The sequence below is a fragment of the Panthera uncia genome, chromosome C2 (assembly GCF_023721935.1).
Source record: "Panthera uncia isolate 11264 chromosome C2, Puncia_PCG_1.0, whole genome shotgun sequence".
NCBI classification, from domain to species: domain Eukaryota; kingdom Metazoa; phylum Chordata; class Mammalia; order Carnivora; family Felidae; genus Panthera; species Panthera uncia.
This window is the reverse complement of record NC_064810.1, coordinates 79,054,681-79,069,123: the sequence shown is the minus strand read 5'-3', so window position 1 is coordinate 79,069,123 and position 14,443 is coordinate 79,054,681. Positions and strand designations below refer to the sequence as shown.

The window sequence follows — 14,443 nt, the reverse complement described above, 5'->3', positions numbered from 1 at the left end:
TGAGGAGGAGCTATTCCAGCCTCAGAAAGCCTGATCTCCCCATTCTTTCTTTAACCCTATGGTGGTTCTAGCTTTTGCGAGACTGGACGTTTGCGTGGGTGTCAAGGCCACAGGGAATGGTAAGAACGGTAGGAAGTTTTCCCTCAAACAAAAGATAGTTTCTTTTGTGATCATGAAAAGCTAACCCCAAGGATTACTGTGTTCTTGAGGCAGATTTCACACATAGCATCACCAGCCAGAACGATTAAAGAACTTTCCTTGAAAGAGTAGAAAGATTTCTGTCCTGGGTTTAGATAAGGACTCTTCTCCAGGGCTGGGACTAAAGTGTGACACAGGAGAGGCCTAGGGTACAACACTGAAGGAGATGCAACCCTGAGGATGAGCGACTCCTTAAATTTTACACCTTCACCCTGGCCCTTGCCCCGCCCTAGTCCAGGATTACTCTTCCCCCATCGATCCCCTCAAATGCAGTTTCTTTTTGGGGTTTATATCTGCAGATCCAGGTCATGGTTATGGGTGAAGCTTGTGGAACTCTTTCCCCACCCAAAGAAAGGGAGTAATTAATCACCGCTGGTCGCTGTGACTTAATTTTTGCCACGCTGAGTTCAGCCCCACATCTCCCAATTTTAGTGTGTTGGCACTGAGTACAAAGGGCTTTTTCCAAATTATTTCCAGGGCAACTGGTGCTAAGTTACCTTCACAGAAAACCCGATTGGTCCTTGGACAAGGGTAGTTTGTATTCCATTGACCAATGTTTTGGATTGGAGAAATAAATTCCAATCTGTCGTCATAAGACAAACATTATGATGATTTTGTATAATAATCTAGAGTTCTTAGCTGATGAGACGTTGCTGGGCCACGTGAGTCAAGGTGAGCTCCTTTACGGCAGATGGTGTCTTCTCATCACTCTACATCCAGGCACCTGACATCACAGATATTGGGTGTTCAATAAACATTTGTTCCATGCCCATATGAATGAAGAAACACCAGGCTTACCAGAAATTAATACTCGGCCTTCTCTGGGCCGAGGCCCTTTAAGTACCAAAAAAGGGCAGAGCCAGAAATCCAGCCCAGCAATTAAAGCACCAACCCCTGCCACTTCCTCCCTGCGAAAACCAATTGTCCCTCTGCCTGCTGCTGACGTACACTTGTCGTGTTCTGTTGCGTGAGAGAACGGGTTGCTAGCTCTCACCTCAGTTCTCAAAGCGTGACTCGGTATTACACCCCCTTCTAGTTCTATCCTTCCCCTCTGAGGCCTGTGTCTGCTGGCAGGGGCCCGACACAGGCAAACCCCGGCAACTCTGACCCCATGATCCTTCTTCTTGTCTTGGCTCTTGATTGGTAACTATGAATGCAATATCTGCCTTGGATTGGTTCAAATGCATCACTGCCCTGGTGGGAAGCCTTACTAACAACTGCAGAGGACCTGGTGCCATTTTCAGCTGCCATCTTGAGAACCCTGCCATCAGCCACACGGGGGCTCCATCCAGCAAGCTCTGCCCAGCGCCCTGCTGCCATGTCTGGCAGGCTGTTGACCCTCTACTGGCCCTTAGGCTCTCGGGCCCGTTCTCCTCAACCAGCTTTCGCAAACCTCTGATAACCTCAGCACACTCAGACATGGCTTAAATGGAAAGAGTATTGTCTTAGTACAGTGATGTGGGCCTTACAGATAAATGCACAGATAAGTAGTTAAAACAATGAGACGAATGACCAGAAAGTGGGGTAAATGCCCATCCCCAATTGGCATGCAAAAAAGTTGGAGCCAGGTGGATGAAACGAACCCAAGATCACTTATAAGTGCATGCACCTGGCATGTGAAAACCTTCCCAAGTTTGAAATTTGTGCCATGAGACACAGTGGATACCTGTAGCCCTCCCTTTGACACCCTTGGCTACAAATTTCTTAGAAAACATACCAAGATATCATCTATTTTCATTTTCATTTTCATTGTCAGTAGGTAAATGGCAACACTTCTATCTAAGGAAATTGAAAAAAAAAAATCAGGGACCATTTTATTCGGCTTGACTCTAAAGTATTTCAGTTTGTAAGCATTGGGGCGCCTGGGGGGCTCAGTTGGTTGAGCATCCGACTTTGGCTCAGGTCATGATCTCACGGTTCGTGGGTTCAAGCCCCGCATCAAGCTCTGTGCTGACAGCTAGGGGCCTGGAGCCTGTTTCAGATTCTGTGTCTCCCTCGCTCTCTGCCCCTCCCCCACTCGCACTCTGTCTCCCTCTGTCTCAAAAATAAATAAACGTTAAAAAAAAATTTAAAGTATTTCAGTGTGTAAGTATTAGACATATGGAGTAGTTGCGATAAAACCAAAGATACTCATAAAATACGTTTAAAAAGGGTTCTGATGATTTTTCCCATTGCTGAGTTCCTGTAAAAGTCAGCATGGAAACAGTAGCCGAGGAAATGAGACAACACCCGACCTGACCTACCAGTCAAATGGTGGAGATATAAATCGGCATGGTCTTTCTAATAGGCAATTTGGGCAGAAAAACTGAGAGCTTTAAAATTGTCCAAATTATTTGAACCAGTGATTTCACTGGTTAAGAATCCATCCTGCAAAAAGAACTAGAAAGCCAAAGATTCCTAAATAAAAAAGTTCATTGCAGCTTTCTCTGTGATAGTAATCAACTGAGAACAAAGTAAAAAAATACCCAACAATAAGCGAATGGTTACACTGTGATACACACGATGGAATCACAGGCACTCATTATGTTTTCTAAGTGTGTTTAATGATGTGGGAATATATTCAAATTGTAATGTTAAATGAAAAAATTAAGATAAAGTTTCATATGCACTATGATCTATATTATATTATTATATATAAAATAATTACATATAATTCTTGGCATAGAAAAAAAGAGACAAGATGGAAATGCCCCAAAACATTGCCACTGTTAAAAAAGAAAGAAAGAAAAAGAAACATTGAGCTATGTATCTCTGGATGATGAGATTATGGATGAGTTTTGATAGGATTGATAGGGTGCTAGGTGAGATATTAGTTGCTCTTTATTACATGCTTTCTTTTTCTACCATCAGTGAACCAAACCCATCCCTAGTGCTTTAGAAATTGTCACCCATGGAAGATCTAAGAACCAAGATACCAAAAGAAGTGCTCCAAATGCAAGAAAAAATGATCAAACTGAACATTTTTTTTTCTCCCTCCTCCCCACCCTCAGGTTGGGATGAGAGCTGAACCACCCCCGAACAGCGTGGAAATCCCAAATCAGAGACCCTGAACCTCACTTCAGGGGTGGGAGGCAGGGAAGGGGTGCATGGGTAGCACAGGGAGACATCACATCACGGAAGGAGTCCTGCCTAGCAGGATGGCACCAGAGCAGTGGTGGGGACATGACTGCAGTATCTAGATGGATGGGCTTAAAGGCAGCCTCGGGAAGCCCGCTACACCCTGGGTGGCCTCAATAGCCAAATTTTCCAAAGCTTAAAGAAGGGGGTAGTACTTAGCTGAAAAAAGGCCTCTGGTTTAGGAAGGGTCCCAGGGCAGAGACAAAGGGACGCCTGATCACAGGATGCAGGAAGGACATCTTGCTAAGGACGAGATGAGGCCAGCAGGACATTAGCTAGCTCGTGGGTGGACAGGCCAGCTGGCTGTGCCTGAGGACCAGATGAGATGGGTCACCTGGCCGAAGGGGCCAGCGCAGACCCTTACAGCACAGGCAAAGGTGGACACCCCTCTCTGCCCTTAACTAAAGGGTATTGCATAAGTCTGCCCCTCCCGACTCAGGCTTCCTCCTAACCCTGGGGGGCCAGAAGCAGCATAAGGGGCAAACCTAAATGGGACTGGGCTGCAACTAAGCAGCCGAGAAATAAGGCCACCTATAACTGACCGGGTTAAATTTCACAAAAGGGGGCTCAGACTCAGAAATTCCAGTGTGTGTGTGTGGGGGGGGGGGGGATACATTTAGATTTTATACACTCGAGCTTCTGACATATGAACTACGTACTCACTGCATATATTTTTCTGACTTCCCAGTTTTTAGTGATGGCCGCATTTTGTATCTTGAAAGATTATTTAAAAGAAAAGCACTGCGCCCACACAGAGGTGCTCATGAGTCAAAGCCCTGAACGAAATAGGGCAGAAGGTGGATGAAAGGTCACCCTTGGTCCTGAGGATCAACTTGCCAGATGACCAGAGCTTGTGTTGTGTCTCTAAGAGCTAGGACGCCGTTCTCGGAGAGAACATGGAGTCCCGACCACAGCTTCTGAGCGTTTGTCATGAAGATTCTACAGGATGGTGTGAGCACTTGGGAGGGAGTGTGCCAAAAGTCCTTACAGTTGCCTTCTTGGCCATGTCATATATCCCCCTTACTTACCTCCAAGCTCCCAGAAAATTGATACGGATAAGCTTCCTTGTAGAAGGTCTCCTTCTTCCCCCCCCCCCCCCAAGAAAATGAAGTGTTGTCCTCTGAAACACTACTCAGACAACTGGGTAAATCTGTCTACCACATAATGGTGACCTCTAAATATGTGAAGAACAGGTAGGTCTTCATGTTAGGGCTTCTTTGCTCCAGGCTAAACCCAGCCAGGTCTCTCTGCGATATTTGCAAGCCTCTCACTGCCGTGCCCACCCTCCACTGGGATTGGCAAGGGCCACTTACGAGCAGGGCCTGGAACCCACACTGTGGCCCTGGGCTCTGGCCGTCAGGACCTTAATTCGGCTAAGGCTGCGAAGGGCATCATGGAAGTGTTTGTATTCTTAGCTGCCCCCAAAGCAGCTCAGCCTGCAGCGTGGGACTCAAGCCCAGAGCTTGGCCAAGGAAGTTTCTGTTAGACCAGGGCTCCCCTCCTCACACTTGTGAACTGGCCGAGGCGCCAATGGCATCCAGCTACCCAGGGCCCAGGCCGTGCGTTCTGAAAGGGCAGCCCACCCCGCCCTGCTGCAGGGAACCCTCCTCTCACCCCTGTTCCACACTTCAGGCAGAAATCTTTCCCTTCCTCCCTTCTTTTCTTCAAGGACCTTACCCAAGGTCTCAGCATCTCCCAAAGCTCTCCCTGCTCACTCTAGATCACCTGTATCTTTGCTACATCTGTGGGCCTCGTTCTCCCTCCAGGAGGAGATAAGTCTCTTTCATATTAGACGACTTTATCACTTTGCTGCCGGGCCCTACTTTCCCCTCACGGGCCCCATGCCGTGCTCAGATCTCAGTAGAGGGCACTTCCTCTGCTGAACCCACAGTACTCCAGGGCTGGCTGTGCCGGCCCCTCCTCACCTTGCCTTGGTGCACACCTCCTCCCCTCTGTGTTCCAAGCTGACTCCGGAGCATCTCCCCACCCCCTTCCACCTGCCCCCAGCAGCATTGACTTTGGCAGATTTCTTGGGGACCAGAGATGTCCTAACCTGTTTGCTTTTCCGGGGCTGATGTTTGCAAGGGTTTACTTGGAACCAGAACAGAAATCATCCCACGTCCTTATGCAATTCCCCCGGCAGGTTCTGACAGATAAATAAAGCCTTTGGCCCTCCATTGGTCTACTTTTCAGAGCAGAGCCCCTGGGTTGGTCCTGAGGCTTCCAGCCATCTGTCCACCTGCTAGGGTCCCTCTGGAGCAGCCATGAAGTCCCTCGCCCTGCTCCTTTGCCTTGCTCAGCTCTGGGGCTGCCATGCTGCCCCGCATATACCAGGTCTGGTTTATAGGGAACTGGACTGTGATGACCCAGAAACAGAGCAAGCAGCCCTGGTGGCAGTGGACTACATAAATAACCACGTTCTTCAGGGCTACAAGCACACCTTGAACCAGATTGACAAAGTGAAGGTGTGGCCTCGGGTAAGTGAGCCTTCTGTGTCTGAGCCGAAAGAACCCATGTGTGGAGCTCAGCTGGGCGTCTCAAAGATCACATCTCCCAACACAATGAAACTGCAGAGGGTCAAACTCTCTGATTTCTTCTCAGGAGTGGGAGAGGGGGCAAGTGGGGGAGCGAGACATTCTGAGCTGTGGTCATGGGTCTCAGAGGGTGCTGGATGGGGGTGAGGAGGTGTGTGGGACAAGAAGGGCTTCGAGGAATATTTTGAACAGCACAGGTAGAAAGTGCGGCTTGCCAGAAAACTCGATGCACAAGATGCAGGATTCTGGCTGATTGGAAATCACTTCTCTTTCTTTGCTTTGGTTTCTCTGGATGAAGACTGAGAATGAATGAAACTAGCATTTGACAGCCATCTACTGTGCGCCAGGCCCCTTCCCATACACGATCTCCTTACTCCCTCCCAGCCCCCAGTCCTGTGTGGTAGGTATTGTCCTTGTCTTACATGAGAGAAACCCGAGCCTCTGACAGTAGGGCATTTTGTTGTTGTTCAGGATCATATAACTTGTAAACATTGGGCTGGGATTTGATTCTGAACCCATGTTCCTTCCTCTACACGAGTTACCTCCCAAAGAGAGGTGCCCACCTCTCAGAAAGAAATCTTGGCACGAATGGCGTTTACCTCTTTACAAGCTAGGCAAGTAATCGATGCAGTCTGAAGCCAGTGACAATAAAGATTAAGCTGGAAAATATGGCTTGTGGAACAGTCGAGAGATTTGGGGCAATGGGGAAAAGGTATATGTCTACTGCCTATTTTGAATTAGATTTTATATCTGATGAAGGATGATTCTTGCAGCAAACAATTGAATACAAGCCTTTCACGGGCAAGAACCAGTGTCACATGCCATGAGAGATATTAAGCTGAACCATAAGAAATTTCTACTTTTGTATATTAAAACCAGTCAAATATTGGCATTTTAATGGTTCAGCCTAACATAAAAGTGAGAAAGACATAGCGCCTACAAGATATTTACAACCCAAAGGAGGGAATAAAGTAAGTATCTGGATGTCGGGACTAACCTCTGATCTCACGGTGGGACAAATATTTGACATCAGGATGGATTTTAGGAGGGCTGCAAATGTACTGACGCCCAGTGGTGGTTCAGAGGAAACACCCATGAGGTCAGGGGAAATAACACACAACATAAGCATTTGAGGGAAAAGTAAGGAACGGAGGTTGTAATCTTCACTAAAGGCAGAGCTTGACAGGTGCTTTCCTAGAGAAACCCAGGAGTACCTGCTTCTATTCCTGCAGCTGCGAGTGTCTTCAGGACGTTTAATTTGGGCACATCTGCACATCATAAAACACAGCTTCTCCTTGGCAAAGAGATCCCTAGGTTTCAGGTAGTAGCAAGTCAGGCAGAACTAAATGAGAGGCAATCAGAGCTGGGCTAAAAGAAAAAAAAAACAACATACTTGTATATTCTGGATTTTCCAGCCTTTGCAGAAAGGATACAGAAACAGATGAACTGGCAAGAATAACCACAAGGAGTTTCAGGGCTCCCCTATCTGCCTTCCTTGCTATTCCTTCTAGACGGTACCACCAACTCACAGCTTCCGCAGTCTCAGAGGGAGGCTCGCGCTTCCCCTTCGTCTCCAGCAGGGAACAGTAGAGGGCAGCAACTAGGCAAGCCCAATGACAAACCGCCAAGGACAATTTTTCCTTTAGGAAGGAAAAGAAAATGGAGAAGGAGGGAAATTAGATGATGAGAGGGAAAGCAGAAAGAAGCAGAGGGAGGGATGGAGCAGATACAGGAGAGACCATTAAGGTAAGATATTATCCTACACCACCTTACTTTGCCACTTGATTGAGAAAAAACGAAAGCTGATTTTTTTCAAAGCGCCGATCGAAGCGTGAAATTTTCAAAGCGAAGTATCAGTGCTCACGTTAGCTTCCAAGTAGAGCTCAGGGTGATGACTGTGGTTCCATCAACCCGTCCAAGGCCACGGTCCCTTCTTCCTTGCAAACACCGTCTGAGCTCGCGCAGCCGACAGAAGTAGACCTGAGAAGCCCTGGTCCCTGTCCTGCCCACAGGCCAGGTCAGAGCTCGGTGGAGGTGCAGACTAACAGTAGCAATGACCTGTCCCTCGCCTCTACAACAGGCGTTACTTCCAGCCCGCTGGGTGCTCACGCTCTCGCCCGCGCAACGGGATCAGGCCGCTCACTGCTTCATTCTGTGTCTCCGCAGCGGCCAATGGGGGAGGTGTTTGAGCTCGAATTAGACATGCTGGAAACCACGTGCTACATACGGGACCCCACCCCCGTGGAAAACTGCACCGTGAGACAACTGATGGAGCATGTGAGTGCCCCGTTTAGAGTGACTGCAGGTGGTGCCCCAGCCAGGTCCCTGGTGGTTCTGCAAAGTGCAGGCCCCCGTGTTGCCCAGCTCCCCAGCCTGCCTTCATGGCTAGCCAGCGTGCAGTCGCTAAAATTACCATTGGATGCTGCCTTCCCTGGGGCTGATTTTTACAACAGTTCAGCCCTCTTGTTGTAGCCCTTCCCCTACACCAGTGAACACCGTATGTCAGGGTCACCCGGTCAAGGCGATTTCATGAGGCTCATCTTTGACAACCACGTCTGAGGGAGCACCCCACACCCCAGCCCCGGGATCCCAGTGGAAAATGAAAGGCCAGCCCTCCTTCTGAGGCTTCACTGTGGGTTTATTTCTCCAGGCTGTGGAAGGGGACTGTGATTTCCAGGTGCTGAAACAGGATGGCCAGTTTACCGTGTTGTTTGCAAAATGTGATTCCAGTCCAGGTAGAGATGATGATGATGATGATTGTTCTTATTTTTACCTTGTGGAGTGAGGAAAGGACCTGCGTTGTTTTCAGTGTAACTAGTTTGAGCTTCCTTGTTGGTGAGGAAAAGAAGGGGCCAAATCTCCTGGGATCTGGAATTGTAAAACTGTTTTTTTAAGGAGCTGTTGTCACTGGAGGTGGAAATTGCCCCTTGGCGAGAGGGGCTCCTGCCGAAATGTCAGCATGACAGGAGCCACCTGAAGGTTTAGTAAGAAGCAGAGAAAACACCTGAAGCCATTTGGAGCATGTCCTAGGCCTTGCAAAATAAGCAGAGCTGGGGTGAAAGCTTTGGAGAATTACAACCCAGATTCGATTTCTCTCTGGGCGTAGACTCTGCGGAGGACGTGCTCAAGGTGTGCCCACAGTGCCCCCTGCTGGCCCCGCTGAACGACACCAAGGTAGTGCACGCAGTAGAGGTTGCCCTGACCGCGTTCAACACTCAGAGCAATGGCTCCTATTTTCAGCTTGTGGAAGTCTCCCGGGCTCAACTTGTGGTAAGACTGAGGCCCTCGGACAGACGGGGCGGTTTGGTGGCACTTGGGGAATGTAGGTGGTGAAACAGTGGGGAGGGACGGAGCAGGTGCAGAGGCAGTGACAGGAAGGCAAGGTGGGTGGTGAGAAAAAGGAGAGAAAGTATCCTTAGGAGTATGAGCGATATGAGGACACCGGGTGTCCCGAGGACCCAAAGAACCCTCGGTACGTCACCCCTGCTGAGTCACTCTGACAGCCGCTGTCTGCCCTGGCTTCCTCAATACTAGCTAACACCAGGGCTCGCTGTGCAGCAAGTGGGAGTTTCGACATTATCCAGAAGCGCTTGCTCTAAATTCCCAGGGCGCCACGTCTTTATCACGCCTGGCCACCCATCAGCCACGGCCCTCTCCTAGCTAAGACTTAGAAAGGTGGGCATGTAGTGGCAGGATCCCACAATGCCTTTTGGATCACGGAAACACACCGAACCGCACAGTGGACCGTTCAGCACACCGGAGCGCCACAGAATTCTGGTATTTGAGAAATGTGGCCTCCCGGCTGCCAGCCACAGCATCCTTGGCAATACATGACAGGTATAGGTGGGGAGGCTAATTAACCGGAATCTGTGGTTCTCCCAACACCCCCACCCCAGACTACACCAAATAGCGTTATTTTAGCAGTGTGAGCGTCCCACGGTAACCGCCCTGGGTAAGCCACCGGGGCCATGTTTCCCGGCCAGGCGGTGGGGTCCACGCGAATGTTGTTCCCGGGAGTGTGCAACCACACAGCCCTGGCTGCTTCCCTCCGGCCTCTCCTTCCCTGCCTTTTCTGGTTGAGTCACGTGGCCTCACATGCATTTTCATTTGTTCCCATCAGCCTCTTCCGCCTTCCACGTACGTGGAGTTTGCGGTGGCTGCCACTGACTGTGTTGCTGCAGAGGTCACGGATCCAGCTAAGTGCAACCTGCTGGCAGAAAAGGTGAGCAGGCCGGGGGCCCGGGGATGGCCGAACTGGTTGTAGCACAGAGGATCCTGGGAGCAATTGGTGTTGGGGGGCTGGGGAGAAAGAGGTCACAGTGAAGAATACCCGCTCCCTGGGGGGCTGGGTCATGCCAGGCCCTCCTCTGTAACGTGGCCTTCCCCCTCACCAGCTGTCACCAAGTCATCTCACCCACTGGAGGTCCCTGGAGGTAGGAGAAAGGCAGAGGCTGTTTCCTAATGAGGCCGGGTCATGCCCAGCTGCCAGGAGTGTGTTGTAGATTTTCTAGATACACCTCTGATATGAAACCTTTCAAGTCCACAGTGCGGTAATGTCCACCTCTAGGAATTTATCCTAAAGAGATCACCAGAGATGTTTGCCAGGAATAGACCTAAAAAGATGATTCATCACGGATTCAAAATGACCCCCAAAAGACTCAAATGTCCAACAGGAGGGGATCATGGAACAACATGTAAATAGAAAATTATACAGATCTTAAAAAAATACGTTTTGAAAGAATAATGAATGATAGAAGAAAGTGTTATTATAGTGAGTGAAAAACGGGAGACAAAATGACGTAGTCACAATGATCCCAATTTTTTAAAGTTTATTTATTTATTTTGAGAGAGAAAGAGAGAGAGAGAGTGGAGGAAGGACAGAGAGAGAGAGACGGAGAGAGAATCCCAAGCGTTGACTGTGCAGGGCCTGACGCAGGGCTCAATCCCACGAACTGTGAGATCATGCCCTGGGCGGAAATCAAGAGTCAGATGCTTAACCGACCGAGCCGTTCAGGCGCTTCACAATGATCCTAATTTTTAAGTGATTTTTTAATATATCTAAAAATAAGTAGAGAATACATATATGTTAACAGAAGTTCTCCTGGGTCACCACTCCTTCTGGGATTACGGGTGATCTCTTACAATCTCAGAGCATACCTGTATTTCCAACCTTCTGCTTAGAGTTACGTACTGCCTATCTTCTAGAGACAGAAACTAGAGTACTTCAGGGGAAAAAATGTTAAAAGATTAAGCATTTAGTTGTTTCCCCTCTGACTTGGAGTGTCAGTGAAACTTGGGGGGAGAAAATCCGCTTTTTAAGCCAGTTCCAATAGCTTCTCTCTTTCTGTGGGCAGCAATATGGCTTCTGTAAGGCAACACTCACTGAGAAGGTGGGTGGGGAAGATGTTGCAGTGACCTGCACCGTGTTCCAGACACAGGTAAGGGCATCATGGATATACCTGCCCTCATCTTCAGAATACAGTGATGCCTTAACAGTTACGCAGTGTGTTAGTAATTACAGGGCATTTGCTGCCCTGCCTTTCTGAGCCCCACAGTATAAGTAGCTGTGGGGTATATGTAATCATCAACAAATGAAAGCGTGTTTTAGCCACGCCTCCCCCTCCCAGGAGCTAGTGGCTGCAGGGTAGAGCCCATCCTAGGGAGCGGTTGACAAGTGAGCCTTTCTATTTGCAGGGGGTGGGGGTGGTATTCTGAGCCGGACAGAACAGGTGGCCAGATATGCCTGGAAGCTCCCAGTGGCTGCAGGTGTAGATGATAAGGAGGGGGACACCGCTGGGAAAAGCTGTAAGGCAGGATGCTTTTGCTTGTGGGGTGGATGTGTGAGTCCACTGATCCCAAGATAATTGGTGAGAAAGGGGCTGGCTACCAGAGGCCAGTTACCCCTCCCTTGTGGCCCTGATGACAATCCTTTGCCCCTAGGTAGTTTTTTTGTTTTTTTGTTTTTTTTTTTTTGCCAGATTCCTTGCAAATGAAAATTATTACTTTGAGAGAATTGGGTGGGATTCCATCCAGAAGCGTGGGGGGCCTTGCTTGGGAGGAGAAAGGTAGCTAACATATAGAAATGGTCCTCTCTCCAGCCTGTGCTCCCTCAACCCCAACCAGATGGCACTGAAGCGTCCCCCGTGGCAGACTCAGCTGTACCTGCACCTCCTCCGGCTGACCCGCCTGCAGCTGCCCTGGTGGTGGGACCTGTGGTGGTGGCAGCCCCCCAGGCACCCCTGCCGGGACACCGGACCCACTACGACTTGCGCCATTCCTTCATGGGTGTGGCCTCAGTGGAGTCAGCCTCAGGAGAAGCATTCCACGTGGGCAAAGTACCCAACGTGGCGCAGCCTAGCGTTCCTGTCACTGCTGGTCCAGTGGTCCGTCCTTGCCCAGGGAGAATCAGACACTTCAAGATCTAGATGTCAGAGATGAAAAGATTTGGCCCAGGAACATAGCCACCATTATTGTCCAAGTCTGGGTATGGGTGGGGCCTCGTTTGCTATCAAAGCAGGTGCTACACTGGTCTAGATGAATATCAAGTCTTCAATCCCAACTCCTCTTCATTTTTCAGAGGATGGAATTGGGGGCGGGGGGAGGGGGTGGTGGCAGTTCTGTGTCATGGAAGGTATAAGGCTGGCAACTTGATCGTCATTGTTTTGATGCTTGGCCACTACCATTGTGTTCTCTGCCTTCTTTGACCTCACAAAAATGATTGAAACTGTGACTTTGAGAGGTGCTCTTGTCAGCCTAATATTAGCTTATAAATAAAAGTGACTGAAGGACCTTCCTTATTAGAGAAGGTTCTAAGCTGAAATGTGGTCATGATTATTGCCTATTCCCTCCAGGCTCACATGTGTGGTCTGTCTTCAAAACAAACAATCATGAATGTCCCTAAGCAAAATCAAAATGAAAACAGAAATAAAATGGAACAAAAATCAGCCATATTACTATGCACAAGAAAAATGATGAGACCAGGATCTGCTCACAGGTCATAGAACATGCTCATTTCCTTATGAGAAAATCATTCTTTTCATTTCATAAGAGTCAGAAAATGTTGCTAAAGGAGGACCCAGGGCCTGAACTTTGTACAAACCAACTATTGGTTTTCCCCAATATCCAGGTAAGGGGTGATCTGCAATTAACACAGGAGCCTCACTTTAAACATATCTCTTCATTATTTTTTTTTTTTTGAGAGAGAGAGAGAAAAGGAGAAAGCACACACAAGCAGGGGAATGGAAGAAGGAAAGGGAGAGAGAGAATCTTAAGCAGGCTCCATGCTGAGCACAGAGCTTGACATGAGGCTGAAACTCATGACTGAAATCATGACCTGACCCGAAATCAAGAGTCAGACGCTTAACCAACTGAGCCACCCAGGCTCCCCTATCTCTTCATTTATGTTTAAAATAACTGTTGATGGTACTGTATCCACTTCATTCTGTGATAGAGGACTGGTCTTTCGAGCCAATCCATTCTAAGACTTCAAGTTAAAGCTCTGGTTTATAGTATGAATACAGGAGGGATACCTGGACAGGTAAATCCAGTGAATGTTTGTAGATACTATCCAAGTGCTCAGATTGCATAAAGGAATTAACAGTGCATATAATAGAATGGTGTCTAGACAATTTCAACATTTTGTCTACCACCATTAGGTGGTTCTGCACCACCTAAATAATAGGCCCATCCAGACATAATTTTAAAGGGGAGATTATACTTCAATAAAAGGTGCTAAGGACAAAAAAACAAACAGTTGAGTTGCTTCCCTTGAACCAGGAGACTGGATCAAGGGCTGATACCATATTACTCTTGCCTAGAGGTTTTGCCAATATTCCAGTCACCAGAAGGAATGGCCAGGAAGGCAGGAAAACCACTACGTATTTCAGAAGCCTGGGAAGATGAGGAAGGTATGGTCAACTGGGCTGAATGCTGCAGAAAGAGCAACAAGAATGAGGACTGAGAAAAATCCACAGGTTAGTTGATGATTTGGAGGTCATGGTGACCCCTGGCAGATGTGGTTTCATTAGGAGGATGAGTGTTAAAGCCTGCCTGTAGAGGGTTGGCTGGTGGGATATGATCAGGAAATAGAGGGGCACGTGCATTCTCCTCTTTCAAGCAGTTTGATGGTGAAGAGTGGGAGAGATAGGATGTAATCCAAAAATATAACTGGGTCGAGGGAAGATTTCCTTTTCAGGAATGAGGATTTGTAAGCATATTTAGGGCACACTATGGGAAGACAGGGAAGAAGAAAGACAGAGATGATGGGGCAGGGTGCCAGGAGAGAGATTTAGTAGAGAGCTGGGAACAGGAGGGTTTGAACAAGTCTGCCAAGGAGTCTGGTCCTTCCTTAAGGGAGCTTGCAAGAGGATCCTGAAAAGGCACCTTTCACTCAGTACCAAAAGAGACTCACTCAAGGGCTTCCGCCCTTGCTACACAGGTACTGCTATGAGGGAGCACATGGAGAACTAGTGTTTTCCAGGGCAGGTGGTTGATACCCAACCCAGCATAAGTGAAAGGGGAATGTTACTGCGCTGGGTGCTAGGAATTTGAAAGGAACAGCTTTGAATCCAAATGACAGCCCTGCCTTAGTTTAA

General features: G+C 48.4%; 1 protein-coding gene across 1 annotated transcript; it reads left to right on the top strand.

Moving 5' to 3' along the window:
* The first annotated feature begins 5,474 nt into the window (after positions 1-5,474).
* Positions 5,475-12,669, top strand: AHSG (alpha 2-HS glycoprotein). The gene is made up of 7 exons (XM_049629540.1): positions 5,475-5,792; positions 8,016-8,126; positions 8,500-8,584; positions 8,956-9,119; positions 9,970-10,071; positions 11,204-11,287; positions 11,948-12,669. Exons 1-7 carry the CDS (start codon positions 5,580-5,582, stop codon positions 12,272-12,274), a joined length of 1,086 nt encoding a protein of 361 aa, XP_049485497.1. The 5' UTR covers positions 5,475-5,579; the 3' UTR covers positions 12,275-12,669.
* The last annotated feature ends 1,774 nt before the right edge of the window (positions 12,670-14,443 follow it).

Coding starts and splice junctions, on each gene's coding strand:
- AHSG (XM_049629540.1), top strand. CDS start 5,580: ATGAAGTCCCTCGCCCTGCTCCTTTGCCTTGCTCAGCTCTGGGGCTGC. Junction 5,793..8,015: donor AAGTGAAGGTGTGGCCTCGG/GTAAGTGAGCCT, acceptor GTGTCTCCGCAG/CGGCCAATGGGGGAGGTGTT. Junction 8,127..8,499: donor TGAGACAACTGATGGAGCAT/GTGAGTGCCCCG, acceptor TTATTTCTCCAG/GCTGTGGAAGGGGACTGTGA.